Genomic DNA, 21,791 nt, shown 5'->3' with positions numbered 1-21,791 from the left:
CAGCCTTCTCCTCCAACATGACAGAAGATGGCTTAGGTGTGCTACAGGTACCATTAAGCATAACTTGCAGTTCTCTTCTACAGGTTCCACTGCATGAAACCAGCACAGTCTACTCAGGCCATGTGTGTACATGATCAGAGGCCAAAGGCCTCCAAAAATCTGTAAGATGCATGTTTACACAATCTCAATATAATTTAAAAAAAATCCCAACCATGGGTTACTTAACTGGCAATAAATTAATGAATTAAAAAAAATTTTAAAATTACTTGACTATCACATTAATTTTAAGATAGAAAATAAAATTTCTCATTAGCAGGACCCTGTGGTAGACATTACTGTCACATCCACTCCAAATCATTCCAGTGTCAGAAGACCAAAAAGGGGAAATGTCAGCATAAAATGAATATACGAATACTTCAGAAATATCCATACAGAAAAGAGAAGTATTAACTATTCAAAGTTTCAGCAAGTCAGCTCTGTAGTACATACCTCGAGGGCAAAAAAGAAACCAGTGAAAGGATTGGATCCAACAGTAACATACTGAGACATAGCAGGTGGGCTGTTTTTTATAGCTGCATTATATCCACCTATATTGGAGGCAGTCTTCATTTGATCAAAAGGAGACAGTGTCATGATGCCTAACAAAAACATTAAAGTGATTGGCTTACACTTTCAGAACAAAGGCATGCAATTGCTCTAAAAGCCTAAATATATTCCTGACTTCTGGACTGACCAGCCAACATTCAGGGGGAAAGGAGGAGGAGCAGCTTTAACCACAGAAATTCCAGAGAACACAGCTAATGTACTTGGGTTAATTATAAAGTATAGTTGGTTTGTTCAGAAGAAAAAAAAATAAAATCATCAGAGTTCAGTAGCAAAAGCACATCTAACAAGTTCACTTCACCTGCCTCATCAGCCCCCTTCTGACCTCTTACCTGCTTTTGTGAAAAGGGTGGAAGAGAAATGAAGTTTATTGTCCCTCAGACCTGCCTGTCTGACAAGAACCAGGGCTTCTGCAAATTCCTAAGGAGTAAAAGTCTTTGAGAGCCTAGAAATCAGTTTGTCTTTTTCGGAAAGGAGCAGTCTCAATTTTTTAGGCTTTTTTTATGAGCTAGATTCAGGAAAGACCTACAGCAGTCTTAACCTGCCTGCCAGACAGTTCTTTAACCAGACAGAAACAGAAATAACTGCATCTGACCTAGTCTCTCTCGACTGTTTCTCACCAAACATGAGAGGAAAAGACAGCTACAGCTCTAACATACTTTCGCTCCTGAAGTGGAAAGAGAAGGCTCAATTAGACAAGAGACAGTAAAATATTTTTTTGATTACAGTTAAAATATATTTTTGATGACGGTTAATGAGAACATCCACTACGATAGCCTTCTCCGATTATTTATTTCTATCCAATCAGTACCATGAATTTAACGGCATGAAAACATTCCATTTCATTTAAGCCAAATATCTGAAATTAAACAGAAATGCTTACCAATACTAGCATGGTCAACAATCGTATCCACATCTTGCAAACCCCATTTCTTATAAGCTAATGGTGGAGGTTGAACATTCTCATTGCCAGATGCTGCAGCTGACAAAAGTTGATAAAACACAAAAAAATTCCTACTGAGTCAAAGGAATAGCATAACAGATGGAAAAAAAATTATGTCATCTGAAGCCACAAAATAAACTTGTTTTAAATTAACATATATTTAAACACCTGCTGAGCTAAAATGGCCTTTTGAAATACCTTAATGAAATTAAAACTTTTTAAAAACAGTAACTCAATAAAATTGTTCATGTTGTTCCATCACAACTGTTTTGTACTCGCAGAGAGCTTTGTTTTGATAGTTATTTATGGTTTAACATTCTGTGCAGTTTTAAAATACTACTGCAATATATTTCTATGGCTTGGGCACGTTTAAGAGGAAAGTCCCCTGCCAAAATACTTAAAAATTCAGCACATTCACTAGATATGTAACAGTGCGGGGTAAGAACACTGGTAAAACTAAAGCAATGATTGAAACTCTTCAAAATATCTATTACGACAAACGTAAATGATCAAGAATGAAAGACAGTTGCTGACACCACAACTAGCTGTAAGCGCCTCTGCAAATGGTGATTTGAGCGTGCTCCAGTTGTGAAAGCAAATTGCTATTTCTCATTACAGCATTTGTCTTCTTTGGTATTTGTTGCATGATTCACAGAATACCAGGTTTTAAAGTTCTGATTTACAAGAGTTTTGCCTTCTCATATATTCCATGAAAATGCTACCTTTCCACTAAGAACAGACAGTACTAGACTCAGGGAACCATTTAGCATGGCAGATCAAGATCTGAGCAGAGCTAAAGCCAGATGTCTAGGGAAAAATATTAGAACAAAGACACACATCTGATGCTTCATCTGAACCAGCTTCTGAAGACAGCTTCTCAGCCAGAGGGAAGCTCTAAGCAATCAGCAAATCTCCATGGATTTCCTCTCCACTAATTCGACAGTTTCCCTCTGAGCCCAAGCAAGCCTTCAGCACCCACACCAGCCTCAAACAAAGAACACCACAATTTAACCTCACACTACATATGCACACGTCCACTTCTTCTTCGGAATTTCCTACCACCTGGCTTCATTTCATGCCACTTCATCCCGAACTGGAAGAAAGAGTGAGCAATCCATTCCTACTGGCCATCCCCACGTGATTCAGAGAAGAGCTGTCTCACCACAATAGCATTACCTAGTTCTTTACCACTCATCACTTCTATCTAAGATTCAAGCCTTAGTTTAAGGGTGCTGTTGTCCCAACAGCCCCTAACGCTGTCCTGCTGCCAGATCCATTGTGCTTCCCACCTACATGCAACCTCACGATTGTCTGCTCACATGGCTTCCCACACAGGAAACAACAATCTGACAAATCTGAAGTGCACCAAGAACAACCATCAAGAAATTGGGGAGGATAATTCAGCAACAGCACCTGTTTTAGTATTTTATCTTGCAGAACTGTTAACAGAGCCACGCTAGTGCCATCTACCCCACAGTACTGTTACGTGGTTCTCCTCTCACAGCAGGACACCAACCTTGTTTTCAAATTAGCGTATCAACAGGCTCTACACTAAAGGAACACGATCAAAGGCTGCACAATCAAACCAGCCATCAAGAGCTCTTAGACATTAACACATAGAGCAGTGACCACTACTGCCATCACCATCACAGCATCATCACTTCCCAGAAAGTCCTTACTGGGAAGAAATAAATGTCACTGACAGCCGTTTCCAGGAGAGCAGGGCTTCATGAGGTGTAACACTTGCTTGAGAAGTCAAATGCCACAACCCTGAACGTTCCCCCTCTTCCCCCTTCTCTTCTCCCAGCTTTTAGCAACAGGCACAATGTTATATGGTATGGGACAGCCCTTTGCTCAGCTGGGATGATACATCCCAGTTGTGTCCCATCCCAATTTCTGGTGAACTCTCACCCTGCTCACTGGGGCAGTGTAGGAAACAAAATGCTATGACACTGTGTGAGAACTATTCAGTAAAAAACCAAAATATTGGTGCACTCTCAACATTGCTTTCACCATAAATCCACAATGTTGCACTGTACCAGCTACTATGAAGAAAATTTACTCTATACCAGTCAAAACTAGTATATAGTATATTGGCATATATAACAGTATACCAGTTCAACTATATATGTATATAAACTAGTATACATAACAGTTCTGGCAGAACCACCAGTATACACACCCTGGTACAACATTTTCTGTAAAGGTATAAAACTGCTTGTGCGCAGTAGATGCTTATATATTGACGGACAAGTAAGGAAGATCCAAGTTCCACTTCATTTGATATTTAACAAACATAAGGAAATTTCATGTAAGGTAAAGTATTATTAACGCAGTCAGAAATGAACATTTCCTCTTTTAAACATACCTCTTGCTACCTGATTGCGACACGCACGAAGAGACTGAAAGAGGCTGAAACCATCAATTGTCACAATTGCTGCTGGGTACAAGATACTTAGCTCTTCATTCTGCAGAAGAAAATTAGAAGGGAGACCAAAGAAAAAAAAACACCTTTACTGCTGTAGCGGCTTCTTTTTATACTATTAATCACACAAAGATGACGCTTACATCCAGAGAGTCAGTATCTAACAAGCCACAGGCAACAGACTAAGGCAAAACTACAGAAATTCAGTTTTAAATCGTCCAAGATATGAGTAAGTGAGTTATTTAGGCACATAATTTAATATTTTTATCTTCTTTCACTGACTTTCAAGCTTGCTTAATATATTTCATGGCTTAGGGAGAAAACGCAAGATTTACAGCAGCTTGTTGAGGCCAGAGAAAAACAGGTTTATCTAGAATGCAAATAGGAAGGCTTTATGAGCCAAATCCTAAAACTAGATTAGAACCTGAATTAGCATTTATGTGCCCAAGTGGTAATTTGGTGATATAAATTCAAGACTCAAATTCCTTAATGCTTCTGTATTGCTAAATTGATCCCTAAACGTCATGCTAAATCACATGAGCATTTGTATAAAGCAAGCTTGGAAATTTCTGTAACTTCATTAGTTTTCTGCATAAATCATGCCAATTCAGCCAAGAGCAAAGTCTATTAAATAGCCCGAGCTCTACAAGAGGCTTCTCTGTAGGAAGTATGCATAATGACATGCAGGTTCCTAGCACTATTTCCTATAAAGATTGTTTTAATTTTCAGCTATCTTTCTGAGATAATTAAGGTAAGTTCTTATGAATCAATATATATAGCTCCTGGCACATGTCAGGTTGCATTCTCTCCTTTCATCAATACATTATCGTATTTTGCGCACATAAATGAATAAACAGGAAATGAATGAAGCTTTCCTTGGCAAGGTTATCACAGAGAACAGAACAAATCTAAAGAGCTAACTAACTACTCAAAAAATAAAAATAAGAAGAAGAAATTCTGAATCCTCAAACTATACAGGCATGAATACTTCTAGAACAAGAAATGCAGAGCCTCTTCTTCTAAGGAATTGTCCATCCCATCAAAAACCGGTAAAGGACATAGAGGATTCACAGAGAAGACTCCCTTCCATACCCCATAACACTGCCACTTCGCTTTTGAAATAATCTGACAAAACCTGTTCTGTGACACCAGGATGTCTGGGAATTTCATAGGTTCTGCACTTAAGCTGTAGGACAGGATCTTCATTTAAAAGCTGTGCAAGAAGCAGTACTCCACTCTAGAAGAGAAAGAATAATAAGCATGAACATTTCTGTCCCTTCTCTTAGGGAAGGCAAAAAGCACTATCTGCAGAAACAGAAGTTTTACAGAAATAGATGTTGATGACAACAGCTTGCTCGTGAGCCTGCCATGCCGACAAACATACCTCAGTGTAAAAACGAACATAGCCAGAGGTGAAGCCAACCACAATGCAGGTCCAGTCAGGACGCCCTGTGGAACTCCTGTTTCACAAAAATATACTAGAAGTTAAAAGCAAATCCTGCTCGAAGCTGAAGAAATATAGCAGTGTAAAGTAAGGAGACTGATAACGCAGATACGAAAGAATATAAATCCTTACCTCTTCTGACTTGCCAATGGGATACACAATACGCTACTCACACATTCACTAGAAACAGGAAGATAAAACTAGTAAGTGTATTTTTCTCCAGTTGGGAAATTTCGTTCTACACAAGAGATCTTGCAAAGTCAGCATTTTAATATATTAATGCAGCACACAATATAAAATTTATACTAAGTGAAAAAACACTTTCCTTTAAAATTTCATTAATAAGTTCAAGAATGCCCAAACACATTGCATGAGTGCTTATTACATCTTGCTAGTGCTGTCTTTCATCATTCACAGACTGATTATTCTGCCAGTACTCTTCAGTAAAGATGCCAGTTAAGTCTCACATACCTCATGTACTTTTTTACTGATCTCTAATGACATACCAAGAACCACTCTAAAAAGAAACAAAAAAACCCAAACAAAAATCCCAAACAAAACAAACACACAAACAACTGAACCATACTTATCAATTTATTTTTTTTAAATACATTACACAATTAGGTAGCTTTATTTTTTCGAGAACATTTGAAGGGCTAACATGGCCTTCCTAGTTAATGCAACAACGGTGCATGCTCAATGCATGGCAGGCAAAACATGCAGAAGGTAAGCAGAGGATCGGGTATCAATATCTCAAATCAAAAGTTATTTAACTGTTACCACTACAGAAAGTTTTACACCATCTGAGGAAACAGAAGCAGTATAAAGGTTTTATGAAAGAGCATATTAATTCAAGATGACAACTCAAACAGGACTTAAAGTATAAATGCCTGTAGTACTGTTGATTATTTGCATTTCAGGTCATCTCCACTCCCCAAGGAGTGATTAAATAATCAGTCTAGACAATTACATTTAGAAAGGGTTTTTTTTCTGTAAGTTTGACACGAGCTGCAACTCAATTACAACTTCAAAGCAATGTTAAATATTTCAGTGAAATCTTCCAATAGCAAAGCTTAGCCACCACGAAACATTATCAGCTGAGGGCAACTTTGGGAAAACAAGCAAACAAAATGTCAAGACTTTGGGCAATTTGACAGTAACTACCATGTGTACGTTTCCACAGAAATAGAGCCCTTACCTACAGCAAAGACTTACAAGATGTGGTGAAAATAACTACGCCTGTCTAAAGAAAGCTACCTGTTCTGTGTGCCAGTGCCTCTTGGGGCTTAACTGTAGTAAGAAACAAACCTCCAGATGGAATTTCTTTTCCTTTTTAAATAAAATGTGACAGGGCAATTTCAGCAGTAGCATGGAGGAAGAAAAAAAAAAAAGACTTAGAGATAAACATAAGCTAGTTCAAATGTGTGGCAGCAGCAGTTTGTTTTGGTTTTTTTTTTAAAAAAAAAGGATTATGATTTTTACAGATTGGAGAGAGGCTGATTAAGTCAACACCTCTTGCAGCATAACAGAAGGGGAAAGCCAACAGGGAGCAGGTTCAATGGCAGACAGCAACTCAAGGCTGCAAACTTAATAATGAAATGCAAACTCCTCTTCCATATGGGAGATTTGAGAAAGCATCTGTCTGGTTATTTGAAGACAGATCAAGCAGAAATATTCTATAAATACCAAATGTACGACCAAAGCAAATTTTCCAAGTCCCTAAATGACTCAGGGCCCAAAAAGCATTTCTTGATCAGATAGATGACTTTACACTTGGTTGAGGTTTTGAAAATTAAAAGTTTTTATAAAACGACTTCATACATTTCCAGTTGCAACATCCCCTAACAGAATTTTATCTCTACTACAAAAGCAGGTTTTTCAAAAAGTGTACTTACTTTTTTCCCTTCTACAATAGGAACTTAAAAAAAGCACCACCTCTTAAAATGTCTGTTACATGCAAATACACTGATTTGCACAGAGTACCTGTTGATTTGTATGAACTTGTCCTGATACCACATTACACATGAAGAGTGACTTTCGCAGACAATGTTTCCAATGATCTAGGTTACTCCATTTCTGTTTTCAACATTAAAATGCTTAAAACAATGAATGCACTTGGATGAAAGCAAAAAAAAAAAAAGAGAAACCCACAACACAAAAATAATAAAAAGCATATGCTACTAATAATTAAACATGAAAATAACATTTTAATTACAGCTGCATTTCAACACCTACCCTTCTTCAACATTGAGAGAGCCACTCCAGCCAACAGTATATTGCATCTCCTCTTTTCCTTTGTCACTGTGCTTCCATTTAGCTGCCATTAAGAATAAAGACACCATCTATCAAACTGTAATGCCTTGTATCTCATAAATGTAGTTCTATTCCCAATTCTTCTCTTCTGTACAATACATTCTACAACACTTAGATTGAGTACCAAGTGCAAGCCTTGAAGATCAGAAAAATAACAAGTCACTTCAAGTGACTTTTCTACAGAACTCTCATGTCTCCTTAGAAATTTACATGGAACAACACACCACTAAAATTCTGAAATGCCTAGTTTTGTTTAAAAATATTTACACAGTAATATCTCCTTCATCAGATTTTATAAGGTTCAATTCCTGAAACAGGGATCCTTAGGAAAATGTACTAAGCAAGGGCAAACTAATCCTGAAAAGACTTCTGAAGATGAGCTTAAACAAAAAGAAAATTTTAATTTTAACCACCAAGAAGGACATAGGAAGTCAGTGTGGTGTGCCACTTGTCTGACACCTAAAACCCAAGACAGGGGGACACTTCTGTATGGTAGAGTTGCCACTGTACAGTTCAGCTGAAGCAGTTCTCCAGCAAGTGAGCTAATTCACCTCCTTATGCTTGATCCAACAAGAACCTTCTGAGGAGCACTGCTATCTTTTCCTTTTTGATGAAAAATTAGCAAGTAATCTACATCATTTTGGAACACACAGCTTTGCAGGGAATGGAAAATGCAGCATAACAACTCAATGCAATTTGTCTAATTATAGAACTTTTGAGCTTCAACCATCTTTTTATTTAAAACTGGAATAATATTCCCCATATCAGGAGGCGTCCCTTCATCATGCTCATGTGCCACCAACTGCAGCTGTTAGCAGCACCAGCACCCTGGGCAACAGTACATACGTATACAGCATTCATATATTACTAAGAATATCTTTAAAAGTTCTGAGAGTCCTACTTTAGAGTAAAATATAAAGCCAGCCATCCTTCAAGACAGAAAAGAATTTCCTATCAAAGGTGGAAATGTCAAAAATAATTCACCTCAATACTCCCTCCAAGTGACAATGGCTCAGCTCAGTTTTTTTCAGGAGAAAAGAAAAATAAGGTCAAGTATTTCTTAACGGCTAAAATTAATACAAAATTTTGTTTTTCTTAGTGAGCACAATTAATGTCAATATCTCTGAGCATTTCAAACAACCAGGTAGTTCTAACATATATTAATTATACATTATAAAAGTTTTCTCAGATCAAAATATAACTGAGAAGTAAAACCAAAGAAACTTACTTGCGAAGCAGTACCTAGAAAATGCATGATGTGTACCATAAAACACTCCAAAATTCTTGAAAATATGACTTGAGGGAGTAAGCAGATGAGGGTGGGAAGAAATAAATCTTATCTTGATTACTATTAAGTGAACTAACATATACACTTCTCAGAATGTATACTTACACACTAAGAAGACTGCTTTCTGTTCATTAGCTATTACCATCAGGTCATTTGTTGGTGACAAGGACAACACACAGTCCTGAAGCCAGTAATTTCTCTGGTTCTTAGAATTAGATTCCTCTTCTTCCTACAGGTAAATCTTTAGTCAATGTATGCGGCAATTTTTAAACATAGCAGAACCTGCAAGATTTATGACAACCATTTGGCCTGCCCTCCATACCAGTGCTGCACGGACTATTATTTATCCAGTCACTAGAGCTCCAAATTGCATGAAAAGCCAGGAGAAATGAAGCAACCTTGCCCTAATTCCGTGTGTTTACAAAACAGAAAACAAAGAAGTACTCATCACTAACTGTACTCTTCAAAATCTGCTCCTTTCACCAAACAGACACTAGAAGAATAAGGTTTATTATTATTGATTAGAGACTGGAAAGAATCTCCTCAATTATTCTGATTATAATCCATACTCAAAATGAAAATATTATCCAAGCTCATACACTGACTTATATTAATTAAGTATATGCACATACAAGACAGTAATTACGCAGTCATTCACTAAAGATTCATGGTAACATGCAACAGGCACCACATGCCTTTTCCACAACAAGGAACTTTGCAAAGAAACAAACTCAAACTAAGAAGTGCCAAATTTTAAGGGTTTAATGATGGGTAAGTAAAGACACAGATACTGTTGTTACATAGAAAAGCAAAAAGATGCATCCTTTTTCCTCAGAGCAACAAGACAAATATTTGATTGCAAAACAAACAAGGGAGCGCCTGCTATCTATAGTTCTAAGGCAAAAATTAGGTAACGGGTTTTAAGTGAACAAGGTCTCTTGGAAATGATATTCCAGCTTTCTTAGCTCCATCCTCTTACCCTGATCACAGCAATACACCTTCCCCTTTTTCACAGTCTCCATGCCCATAGGCACGCACCCAATCCTATCTCCTCCTAGCTCTCCAAAACACTACTCTAGTATGCTCTAGTATGTGAAAGCAGCTAGGCCCAGATTAAAAAAATTACTTCACTTCGATGATTTTCTGATACGTGTGATTTATTCTGTTGTAATAAAACTGCATCTACTTAAAAATACACACATTCACATCCAGCAGAAAAAAAACCACCACCAAACTGCAGGAAGAATTTACATATCATACTCTTAATCAGCTATTAATTTTATTTATTTCCTTTCATAACGTTGTACCATGAAAACAGTCACTTTGCACATAAGAATACTCTATATATTCACTGCAAGATCTACAGTAGCACGCTACAAACATTCTGCTAACTACATTTGTCCACATTATCTCTTGATTTGTGGAAGGGGGCACCTGTTTCCATATTGTTTTTGTGTGTTGATGGTTATCAAGTTCTATAGCAACAATTTTTTCCCTAACTAGTGACATTTTTTCAAGATTTACAAAAAGGTGATGAAGTTCCCTGGGATATTTAAAACAACTTTAACTCTTCATGACACAGATAAATGTCTCGTGCAAAGAAGAAAACAACGAAAACCCAATGAAAAGTCTTGTACTAACTTTTAATGTAATTATTTTCAAACATAGGAAAAAGAAATTAAAGACTTTTCTAAGCATTAAAAGGAATTATAATTATATCTCAGAAAGACTTTAAATAAAATTATCTGTATGCATAAACAAAGAACTTTAAAGACATAACATATGGCCATCTTACATTAGTGAGAAATATAAGCTAAGGGTTAAAACAGGAAAAGGACTGAACCTGTCAAATGAAAGTACTTTAGAAAGTCAAAGACAGAATGACTAAAATCAGCATTTAAGACAACACACCAGCAGCATCATCCCTACAAAACAGTTAATCAGTTCCATAAAAAGGCACCTTACGGAAGAAAATATATAAAAATTTATTTATTTTTTTTTAGATTTTCAACGCTTTCTCCAAAGTTGGTATGTTCCATGAAATAGCTACTTGTCCACGTGACTTGCGTAATTCCAAGACAACGCATTTTATACCAACTAGCACACAGAACAACCAACAGTTAAAAGCTTTAACAACATAATTCATTTTTGTATTATACTAATAATTCTCAGTCTGTGCTAGACTGATGTACTCCTTTTGGTGTCTGTTCAGACATACAGACTCACATATTTATACGCTCCTACACAGAACAACCTGCTGGCTGTGGATTTCAGGTTTCTTCTTCCTCTGAAGAGTTTGACCTAGAAGCACTAATAACTTTGGCAGAAAGCAGAAGAGGGGTCTTCTGCACGAAGGCTGTGAACTACCTGGCAGAAGGGTCAGACAAGTTAAAGAAAAGAGCGAAAAATAAGGCTATTTAAATTTAGCAACATCTGCTGGCTTATCAAATTACAATACAAGTGGAAAACAAAGCACATGATCTCCTCATTAAGGAAGTTACAAACGTTACAACACACCTAAAGATGCAGCCTCAGAAACACACTCATTTCAAGGCAATTATAGCAGAGCTGAATGCCCAACCCATTTAAAAAATTTCATATTCTTGTCGCTCCCTGACATCAGCACCAGCAATTCATCCCTGGGAGACACCCTGCTCATTTCAAATTGTTTGTCACCTCAGCTGAAAAATCTGTTTCCCTGCCAAAGTAAGCAGTTACAAGAATGGTGCTCAACTCCTTGGGTATACTTTCTGCATACTGACAAAAAGACAGCAGATAAGTGAGTTACGTTAGCAAGGTGATATCTGGATTCCTCGGTCTACCCCATTTAGCTCTCCTTAAGAGGGAATTAATCAAGCAATTCTGTTCAGATGATTCATTCAGGTACAGAGAATTTCTACACGGGCAGTTTCCCTACCATCTTATGCAAGTCATTACGCTAGAAGTCTCGGCTTATACACAATTAATAGATCAGCCACGTTATTCTCAGCTGAACTAGTTGAGCAGAGGGACGTCTTCCCCCTTTAAGGAGTAACTCTGTTGCCTTATCCTACATACGTCATTTGATCCCTCCTGTAACACCATCCACACGTCACAACATAAAAGGAGTACTATATGATCATTAGAAAGATGCTTGTATTGATGGTTCATGATTTAGGAGTTTCTGATTCATATTGATTTGTTGTAGATTATTATAACTCCACTGCCATGCCCTACTGTCTCTGGCTAGCTATATATGACAAAAAAAGATGTTCCCAACCGCAGCTGCACAGAAAGATGTGTGTATACTCTAGTGAGAAAAAACCTACAGAACACAAGAGTATGAGTAATTATTGCAGTGGGTAACATCCATGTTATAATTAGAAAAAATTACAGGAGCAAGGGACAAACAAGCAGCAACACTTATAACACCATACAAGTCCCTTCCTGCCCAAGTGATAACTATATAGGGGGAAAAAAACAGCACACACACAAACAAGTGAAAAAGTCTTTTAGGACAGGCAATTTAGCAATGAAACACATATATATGAACTTACAGGTTCTTGTAATTCTGCTTCATCCCAGGTTCCCCAGTCACCATCTTCCCAGCTTGTTGATTTGCCTGCTTTAAAGTAAAAAAGATTTGTCACATGAATACAGCACAGGCAACTAAAAGCGCAATAAGAAAGGACTGCTAGTGGTTGCTTTCCTTTTCCCGACAATGCACTCTAACTTTGTGTATAGCAGATAAACTGAAGTCCTACAAAAAGAACCATGAAGTGACAGAAACAGCTGTCTTAGTTTTCTGTAATTACTTCCACATTTGACACTATGGAAAAGTAATAACAAGAGATGCAACCTAAGCACAAACTTAAAACATGTAATGACATCTGTGTCAAATTAATTCTGACAGACTGCATCTAGAACAGACTTTGCTAAAACAAATTAGCCAATCAAGTTTATCTTTTCTGAGTTTCTCACAGACATTAAGAGAGGTAAGACATATTCCTGGTTTATACAGCAAGCTGAAGTAACGAGTGAGGGCATAAGGCAGGGAAACCCTATGTGTCCACTTGACAAAAACTTCCTCCAGTAGATACAGAGATCTAAGACCTCACTGCAAAATTTAAGCTTCAGTTTGACTCATTATTACTACTCCAAAGCCAACAGAAAGCCCCATCTTGTACATATTAGGCAGCTACAGAGGGAATGTAAGGGGACAGCAGGCTCTCTGAAACCTATCTGTACACAGTCCCAGATGTTTTACTAACTGCCTTTAAGAGGACTCCCTAAACAGTGTTTCTATAAATAAATAATCTTCTTTTTCCATAATAGTTGATTTTTGTTTGGTTTAAGTCAATTATAGGATCAGCCAGCAGCAACGTAATTTCATTTTAACAAGGAACAACAGCACAGGGAAATCTGTGACAACAAACCATCTGAGCCGAGGTTAACGCAGATCCCACCCCCAATCGCAAAGCAGTCACAGCAAAAGCTGAAGCTGTGGCCTCCGACGGGAAAAATGAGCACAAGGCCCTTGGCTATTCCTGTCTTTGCAAGAAAACACAGGGGAAAACGAACGAGACACTGATCAGTTTCAATTATGTCATTCAGAAATCTCAAGAAACCACAAGCTTACGAAAACATCAAACACCTGAGAAAGCAGAAATTCACAGAGACACCTTACAAGAATTAATGCACTAGCCCTACATAAAAAACATCTGAAAATTTCATCTAAAAATACATAATTCAATGTGAATTGAAATTTCACATCAATCCAACACAAATTATTTTGAATTCACATTCAAAATTCTGAATTGCCTATACACAGGCATTTGTAGTAGAAGATGTACAGCTGTCAGCCACGACCAGTGCCGGGACTCTCAATGCAATCCAGTAGAAAAGCGAAGCCCTGACCTTCACCTAGAAGCACTCGCCTGAAATCTGAAGCAGTAACATCAGTAAGACTTCAAGATTTTTCTTAAGACTTCTTTCAGGTTTTTCATTAACTGTTATCATGGCCACTTCGATGTAAAGAAGGAGTTTAAGCGTCACATCTCAAAATGGTTTACATTTAGTTTTAAGCAAGGAAGATTTTGCCCTTTTGTAAGGTCAAACAGTACAGACAAGGAAGTTTCTATCATGAACACTCCAATTCTATGTGGTCCAAAAAGTTTCGCTCCTTTGCGCCGAGAAAAGAAAGGCAGAATCCAGCAAAATAAAACAGAAATCTGTATTCTGTCTGTTTAGATAGATTTTTTTAAACTTCTGTACAGCTAATAAAGACAAAAAACTTGAAGAAATATTTTAGTTTAAGAAAGAAATGTTCCATCAATGCTGTTGAGCACATATTTCACAGGACTGTAGAAAGCAAATGCCCACTCCATGAACAACCTTTGTTAAAATTGAAAGGTCTGTGCCATCTACGAAATGGGTGAGTCAGCCACTTTTACTGCATCATCATCAATACAGATCTGAATGCAGTTATTTCAGGCATGACTATACAAGCCACAATCTTCCAAGGGTCACAGTCTCATCTTGTATTCAAGGTTGAAAATTTTCCAGTGTACAAATATATAAAGTAGAACTATGGCAAATACTTTTGAATATAAACCATGCAAAGAAAACCATAACTACCTTCAATTTTTAGTTTAAGATAGCTAACAAAATTGTAATTCTGCTTGCATTTTATTATCTCAAAAGGCAAAAAAAACGCCTTCCTATAAATTTCATCAAGGAAAGAAATCCATCGATGTGCCACAGGTCGGAGAGAAACATAACCATATCTGAGAAATACAGCTAGGATCAATGTCTTCCCCATAGCACAGGGCAGACCAACCTTTCAAAAAAACCTCAGCCACTTCAATTCAGAGGTCTTTTTCAGCCTCAACAATTCTGTGATTCTAAGACTGAGCACCCAACATAAACTTCAACTGTGAGGACTCCTGCTGCCTCTTGGCAAATAGCTCTATTTTTGCGGTTGTTGTCGTCTTCCTCGGACAAACATAGATCAATCAGAAAATGATGGAAAAATGAGGTAATGGTGCTCAGTGGCAATGGTGATACCACTGGTGAAGTCACAGAGATCACAGAATTATTGAGGCGGGAAAAGACCTCTGAGATCATCAAGTCCAGCCTATGACCCAACACCACCACATCAGTTAGACCATGGCACTAAGTGCCACATCCAGCCTCTCCTTAAACACCTCCAGCGACGGTGACTCCACCACTGCCCTGGGCAGTGCATCCCAGTGCCTGAGCACCCTCTCCGTGAGGAAGTGCTTCCTGAGATCCAACCTGAACCTTCCGTGACGCAGTTTCAGGCTGTGTCCTCTCATCCTGTCACTCGTTGCCCGGGAGAAGAGCTTGACCCCCACCTGACTACTACCCTTCAGGTAGTTGTAGAGAGTGATAAGATCCCCCCTGAGTCTCCTCTAAGCTAAACACCCCCAGCTCCCTCAGCCTCTCCTCATAAGACTAAGATTTTCTCATAAGACATAAGATCTTTCAGAACTATGACCTGCTCTGCAAAGCCAGCATCTTCTCCAACTTATACGGGTTTACAAGATTGCTCCTTCACATCCATCCTCTACATTGCACAGAATGCCTCTGTGCTTATGTATTTCTCAAGGCCCTGCATGCATTCTTTCTTCTACACATTCCTTTTTTAAAAAAAATTAAAAATAAAATTGTTTCCTTATCCATATTATTCAGATACTCCACCTCTACGATGGCTAGCAAAGCAAGGTATTAAACAGACAACTAATTTCTGAAACAATCGACAGAGAAGCAACTCCAAGCACCCTGTTATTCACCTGTGCCAATGAGTCACAATATACGCCACTGAAGCTGTCAGCTTGCAGAGACTTTCCCATGCACCAGCCCAGTGAAGTCGAGCAAGTGAGAGACCAGACAGGCTCCAAGCTCTGTTCACAACGAAAATTTTAAGAAATTCTCCACCATTTCCCTTAGTAACATTACAGATCAGAACTCGCAACTGTGGAATGCAGGACATAATCTAGAAACCAATACCTAAATAAGCCCTGAGCAGCTCTTGACTTGCAACATGTTCATTTTTTTCCGGTCAACTCACTACTGGAAAAATCAAGTTTTCCTGTAAAAAATCTACATTTCCATTAATCACTATCTCTTTACCAGACATTTCTTACTAGTTACAATTCTCCTTGCTTTGATAAAGGAGCATCAGCATTCCAGATTTTGCTTTACTGACGAGACTGCAAAAATGCAAGTTCATCTACTGAGTCTACAATAACTATTTCATTCTTTAAGTTGAAGCTTACAGCATTAAAGCTCCATGATCAGCACATCTGAAACTTTAGAGCTGCTTTAAAAGCTGCATATGTGCAGCACTGATATTAATGCACAAGAGAATTCATTTCAAATATATTTATCATAAACTTAATATCCAAAAGAAAAATTTCTGCTGATAAGCACGTTTTGTTTAAAAGATGAGAAAAGAGGAGAGAGGGAAGCCTTAGCAACAGATCTAGACCAATGAGGTCTAATTGGCATTTAACAGGTCAAACTCAATATGAAAGATTTTCTCTCAGTCTAAGACTTCCTCCCCAAATAGCAGAATCTATCGCTTAGCACAGAAAACTCCACCATCCTCTCTTCCAGAGCAGCACAACGACCTGGGGCAGGCAGCAGAATCCTTTCCCTCCTGCCCTCATGTTTACATTCCAGCTCTAAGCCGCAGGTTACCAGTATGGGCTTGCCCAGAAGAGTCTATGTTGGCCTAAGTGGGAGAACACATCTTGAAAACTGGACCCCAACAGCCACAAAGGTGAAACCACCTCTCCCTACACTGACACACAGCTTTAAAACAAGCAGCTTTATGTTCACAGATTTATTTTTTACATAAAGAAAAAATTCAGCTGATGAACAAGCCAATAATCTGGTCTCAACAGGTTTTAGATTGTTGGCCATGAAATACCAAGCTGCATCAGCTGAAAAACTAATATGTACAGTCTTTGTACGTATAAAAACGATAAATAAAATGAAGTCATCCATCAACTTGTTTCATACCTTAATGTAGTGGTTTTGGCTGGGACAGAGTTAGTTTTCTTCATAGTAGCTGGTGTAGTGCTCTGTTCTGGATTTCATTATTTGTCTTGATAGCATGCAGAGCTTTTACTTTACCTTTTAAACTATCTTTATCTCAACCCACAAGTTTTCTCACGTTCATCCTTCTAATTCTCTTCCTCATCCCACTGTAGGAAGTGAGACTGCATGTGTGTAGTTTGTTGGGTTTATCATCCCTCAGCTTGTTTCCCATCTGTGCTTTAAGAATTGATAAAATTAATATGTAATAGTGCAAGAAATGATTGCTTAAGTGATAGACTTCCATATTTTTTCTATGTATAATGTCCTGCAACTTTGATACCATTGGATTGCATAATTAGTGAAGAAACAGAAGCAGTTTCTTTTCTCTTCAGGCCAAGGAATTTCAGAAATAGTTTAGAATCTTATTGCTATTCAGTAATCACAGGTCATTTATTCCCTAAGCTCCTCTGACACGGGGACTGACAAATACATTATGTTGTTTTGCTAGCATTACTAGGAAGCCCCTTTTAAGACTATTATTATATTTGTTTTCTCCTATAATCTCAGACACCCATAAGTGGAGAAAAAAAATTTACACTTGAACTAACCCAGCTTGCTATTCTGAAAAAGAACCACTTGGGCAATTTCCCTTCCTTTAGATGGTCACAATTGCTTTTAACAAAAATAAAAGACAACTAATTTAAAAATAAGCCAATTACTACAGATTCTTTAAAGTAACACTGCAAATTTTCATGGCTTACAGTTGCAACTTAACTCCAAAACCAAAGTCTGAGGTACTACAGGAAGTGAGGAAAAAGAAAAACAAAAAAAGGAAAATGTTTGTAATGCTATATAGCACAGGAAAGAAAAATTATTATATACAAAACAGAGTATTTCATTTTTCTTTCCTGCAGGTGTGACAGCTTAAGCTATATCAAGAAAGAAGGAACCCTGTGCAGTAACTAACATGCTAAAGCAGCAAAAAACTAAGGTGTAAAGACAATTTTGACAAAGTACTCTGACACTACTGTATTGTGTGTTGAGAGTACGTCGTTTAGTCTTTCTCATATCTCAGAACACATTAACAATTACAGATGTAACAGAATTCAAGTCACGTGCATATTTTTATGATATTTTACATGAAAACCGAAACAAAGGAATCTTAAACATGTATTTACAATCTGGAGAGGGATGATCTGATTAAAGAGGCAATAAAAAACAGCTTGTCAGAAAACTCTTCAACAGGAATATACCAAATTCAATACAAGGGATACAGAAACAGTTAAGAACAACCCTACTGCTACATGCAATCTAGAATTTGATTTTGTAATGTATTTTTTTTTCCTTGTAACCTTGTTTGCAACTCTGAAATAAAAAGCCTGGCCTTCTGCATTTCTGAATTAAATTAGTTGATCCAGATAAAGTAAAACATGCAAACACAACTCCAAAGATGTTGTTTAGAGGAACTGGCCTCAAGAGTACTTACCAGGATGCTGTCAGTGTAATAGAGCCGGATTTTAGAGAAGAGTTTCTCAGCTAGGCTTAAGCCACGAGAAGCAGTGAAGTGACACATCATAGCTCTGAGCAACCCCTCACAGCGGGGGTTTGATTTTCTTCTTCCCTCCAAATAAGCCACAGCATCTCATGGCTGTGTTGAGCCATGCATCATTCTGAGGTGACCAGCTCACTATCACTGCTTGGGAATTCCCAAGGACATGTTTGGGTGTTTGGGCTTTTTTTCCTTAATAATTCCACTTAGGCAATGGGAGATAAATATACTTGGGAACTAAAAATATCAGCACACCACAAAAGCACTGGTTTTTTCACTTCATCTTAATACCCCTGAAGTTTAGCTAGCAGCAGTCCTACCCGGCTACGTCACTGAACTGCTGTCATCAAGCATAGCAAATGTTTTACAACACATAGTTAAAGCTCAGAGAAGTACTTGAAGAACACAGACATATCACATTAAATAAATGGACAGTTAAATTCCTCCAATTATAATAACTCTAGAAAATGTTATGTGTTTTTTTTGTTCAATTTTCTGCTCTCTTCAGTTAAATATCCACTGATGTCTTAATGCTAAAATTCTGTTATGCCTGTGAAGTTTTATCATATTTTGTAAAGATGGATATTTTCATTCATGTGTACAAGACAGTTGTATACCTGTTACAGCTGTTTTATTCTAAAGACAGTTACATACATCTGTATTTTTAATATATGTAGTCCTTTCGCAAGCCTTTTCAAATAAAATTTGAAATTGACAACCTAGATTAACTTACTATAAATAAATGAAACATGCTCCTATGTCAAATACAATTAGGTGAGAAGGTACAGCTTTTTTATTCATACTAAAGACACCTACCTTCACACTTCTAGTAAAGTCACAGTATCACATATTGATTTAGAAACGTATACCACCTGCATTTGCAGAAGCAAGTGAATTCTTTTCATTTGAGATGTAGCCACAAAAATGTTTTACATTAATCACCCCAGATTTTAGTGTAGCAAATACGCACATAGAGCATATTTGTTAGTTTGGTTAGAATACAAAAATGGCCAAAGCTAAAAAAACCCCAACTTTGATCTGTAACTAAGAAAGCAAAAAAGAGAAGACCTACGGCTTCTAAGAAGAATCCCAAGCCCTGCATGCTGAAGACCCTAGAGGCACCTCTTCAAAAACATTTGATAACCAAAATAGGACAGAAGCTTTTGAAAATTCTACTAAGCACCTAACACATTATTACTCAAAAAAAAGTAATCAATTTGTTAATTGAAACACTATTTGTTAAATAAAAATATTTAATATACGTTTATTTTCTTAAGGTAGTCAGCTTTTTGTCATTTAACTACAAAGTTTAAATACTAGTTTCCAGTCAAATACAGCATAATTAAAAAAAAAACAACGCACAAAAAAACCCCAAACAGTAAAAGTTTCTAGTTTTACAGTTTATATACAATAAAAATACTTAGAAGTTTGATACACGTTTACTAATATTTATGTAACTTCTTAGATATGAATAATCATAGCTTAAGTTTAGTACAAAAGCCACATTTGATAGCAAATGAACATAATTTTCTTTGCTGAACTTATCAGTAAAACAAACTACTCTTTAGGAGGCTTCCCCTCCTAAAGAGTCGAACTATAAAAGCAGATTAAAAGTCAAGTTTTTAAATGCAGAACTTTATTAAACTACAGTTTTAAAACAGCACATTCTGCCAGTGGAACAGTTTTTACTAAGGCACTTCCTAATAAAAGTCATTTAGTTATACTGGGCTTAGTTAAAAATATTTGCCTTGGCTCTGTGTGACATATAACTGCAGCTTAAAAAAATAAACAGAACAAAAAACAACAACAACAAAAAAACCCACTCAAAAAAAACCTGCTTGGAAAACTTTTCTTCTGTCCTTGGAGCACAACGTTAGAAGCAGAGATTTGTTTTATGTTTACACACTTCTCATTTACACTTTATTTACAGCAAATAGTTCTTCCATGTGTATAATGTAAAAATCAAGGTAAATCACAATCATCACAGAAAAAAGGAATCAATTTTGGAATGCCATGCAACAAGTCAGTTGATCACTAAGAAAAACAAATCGATTAGTATGGAGGTAAAACAAAAAAAGGAAGAGGGAATGAAAACCGAGTCTAAAGGGAAAGAATCTCCCGTTCCAGAGTTGAACACAGTTTTTTTGATAGCTTAGTATACCTTCACAGAGTTCATTTCAACCATAAAGTAAATTAAATTCAATGCCAAAAACTAAAACAAAGTAGTAACAAAATAGAACAACACACATGCAGAAGTTTTAGTGGTAAAATTAACTAGCTGAACATACAGCATACTTTTAAAACTTTTTCACAATTGTTGTGTCATCTTTTTACCAGGTTCTGTAATGACAGGACAAGGGCCCACAGTTTTACACTGAAAAAGGGTAGATTTAAATTCTACATATAGAAGAAATTTTTTACAATGAAGGTGGTGAGACACTGGGACAAGTTGCCCCAAGAAGTTATGGATGTCCCACCACTGCAAGTGTTCAAGGTCACGTTGAACAAGGCTTTGAGCAACTTGATCTAGTGAGGCTGGGCTAGATGGACTTCAAAGGTCCCTTCAACACAACACACCCTATGATCTTCCTCTCTTCTGATTTCCCCCACATATTTTAAGCTTTTTAAATAAAAGCAGCTTGCTGCTTTCTCTCAGAGCTCCGTCTACAGTTGAGAGGACTTTACGAGCATCCTCACTAACATCTTCACTTTCTTTCCACGCTGTTGACAGAAAGCCAAAACATCAGCGACACAGAGCTAACACAGGACAGTGCTAACATACAGGCTGGCATTTCATTTCCCTGTGCTGCCTGCTGTTGGTCCTTCCTCTCTGTTGAGGATACAGCTTCTACGCCGGACAGCTCAGCTTTTGCTGTGCAGTGCCTCACACAGCAGAAATCTGGTCCACAAGTTCGGACTGTAAGATTCATTATCTTTGACAACTTTACTAGACTATCTTCAGCCAACTGCACACTCTTAGCGACAAAACTGCAAACTTCCGAGTCTGCAGCCAAAAAGCTTCACTTACAGACACCAGGAAAATTCGAACTTGTCGGTGAAAATCTGACAACTGCAGCTGGACACCCACCCTTTTAACAGCTCTTTACCACAGTAACGACGCCGAGCACTCCGCTATCCGCCTTTACCCCCTGCATATCCCGGGCACACCCCCGAGCGGAC

General features: G+C 37.5%; 1 protein-coding gene across 1 annotated transcript in view; it reads right to left on the bottom strand.

Moving 5' to 3' along the window:
- The window catches only part of RAB3GAP2 (RAB3 GTPase activating protein subunit 2 (non-catalytic)), a gene marked incomplete at its 5' end in the record, with an annotated part of 44,674 nt that extends 23,059 nt beyond the window's left edge, over positions 1 to 21,615 (bottom strand). Inside the window, 10 exons of the mRNA XM_009871771.1 lie at positions 490 to 638; positions 1,487 to 1,585; positions 3,915 to 4,014; positions 5,107 to 5,208; positions 5,356 to 5,431; positions 5,548 to 5,595; positions 7,651 to 7,732; positions 9,122 to 9,245; positions 12,553 to 12,617; positions 21,394 to 21,615. Coding sequence (XP_009870073.1) covers positions 490 to 638; positions 1,487 to 1,585; positions 3,915 to 4,014; positions 5,107 to 5,208; positions 5,356 to 5,431; positions 5,548 to 5,595; positions 7,651 to 7,732; positions 9,122 to 9,245; positions 12,553 to 12,617; positions 21,394 to 21,615 — 1,067 coding nt within the window. The remainder of the gene's footprint in view (positions 1 to 489; positions 639 to 1,486; positions 1,586 to 3,914; positions 4,015 to 5,106; positions 5,209 to 5,355; positions 5,432 to 5,547; positions 5,596 to 7,650; positions 7,733 to 9,121; positions 9,246 to 12,552; positions 12,618 to 21,393) is intronic.
- Positions 21,616 to 21,791: the final 176 nt, after the last annotated feature.

The sequence above is a fragment of the Apaloderma vittatum genome, unplaced genomic scaffold, assembly GCF_000703405.1.
Source record: "Apaloderma vittatum isolate BGI_N311 unplaced genomic scaffold, ASM70340v1 scaffold15546, whole genome shotgun sequence".
NCBI lineage: Eukaryota > Metazoa > Chordata > Aves > Trogoniformes > Trogonidae > Apaloderma > Apaloderma vittatum.
The sequence above is the reverse complement of the archived record's forward strand: the minus strand, read 5'-3'. Positions and strand labels throughout refer to the sequence as shown.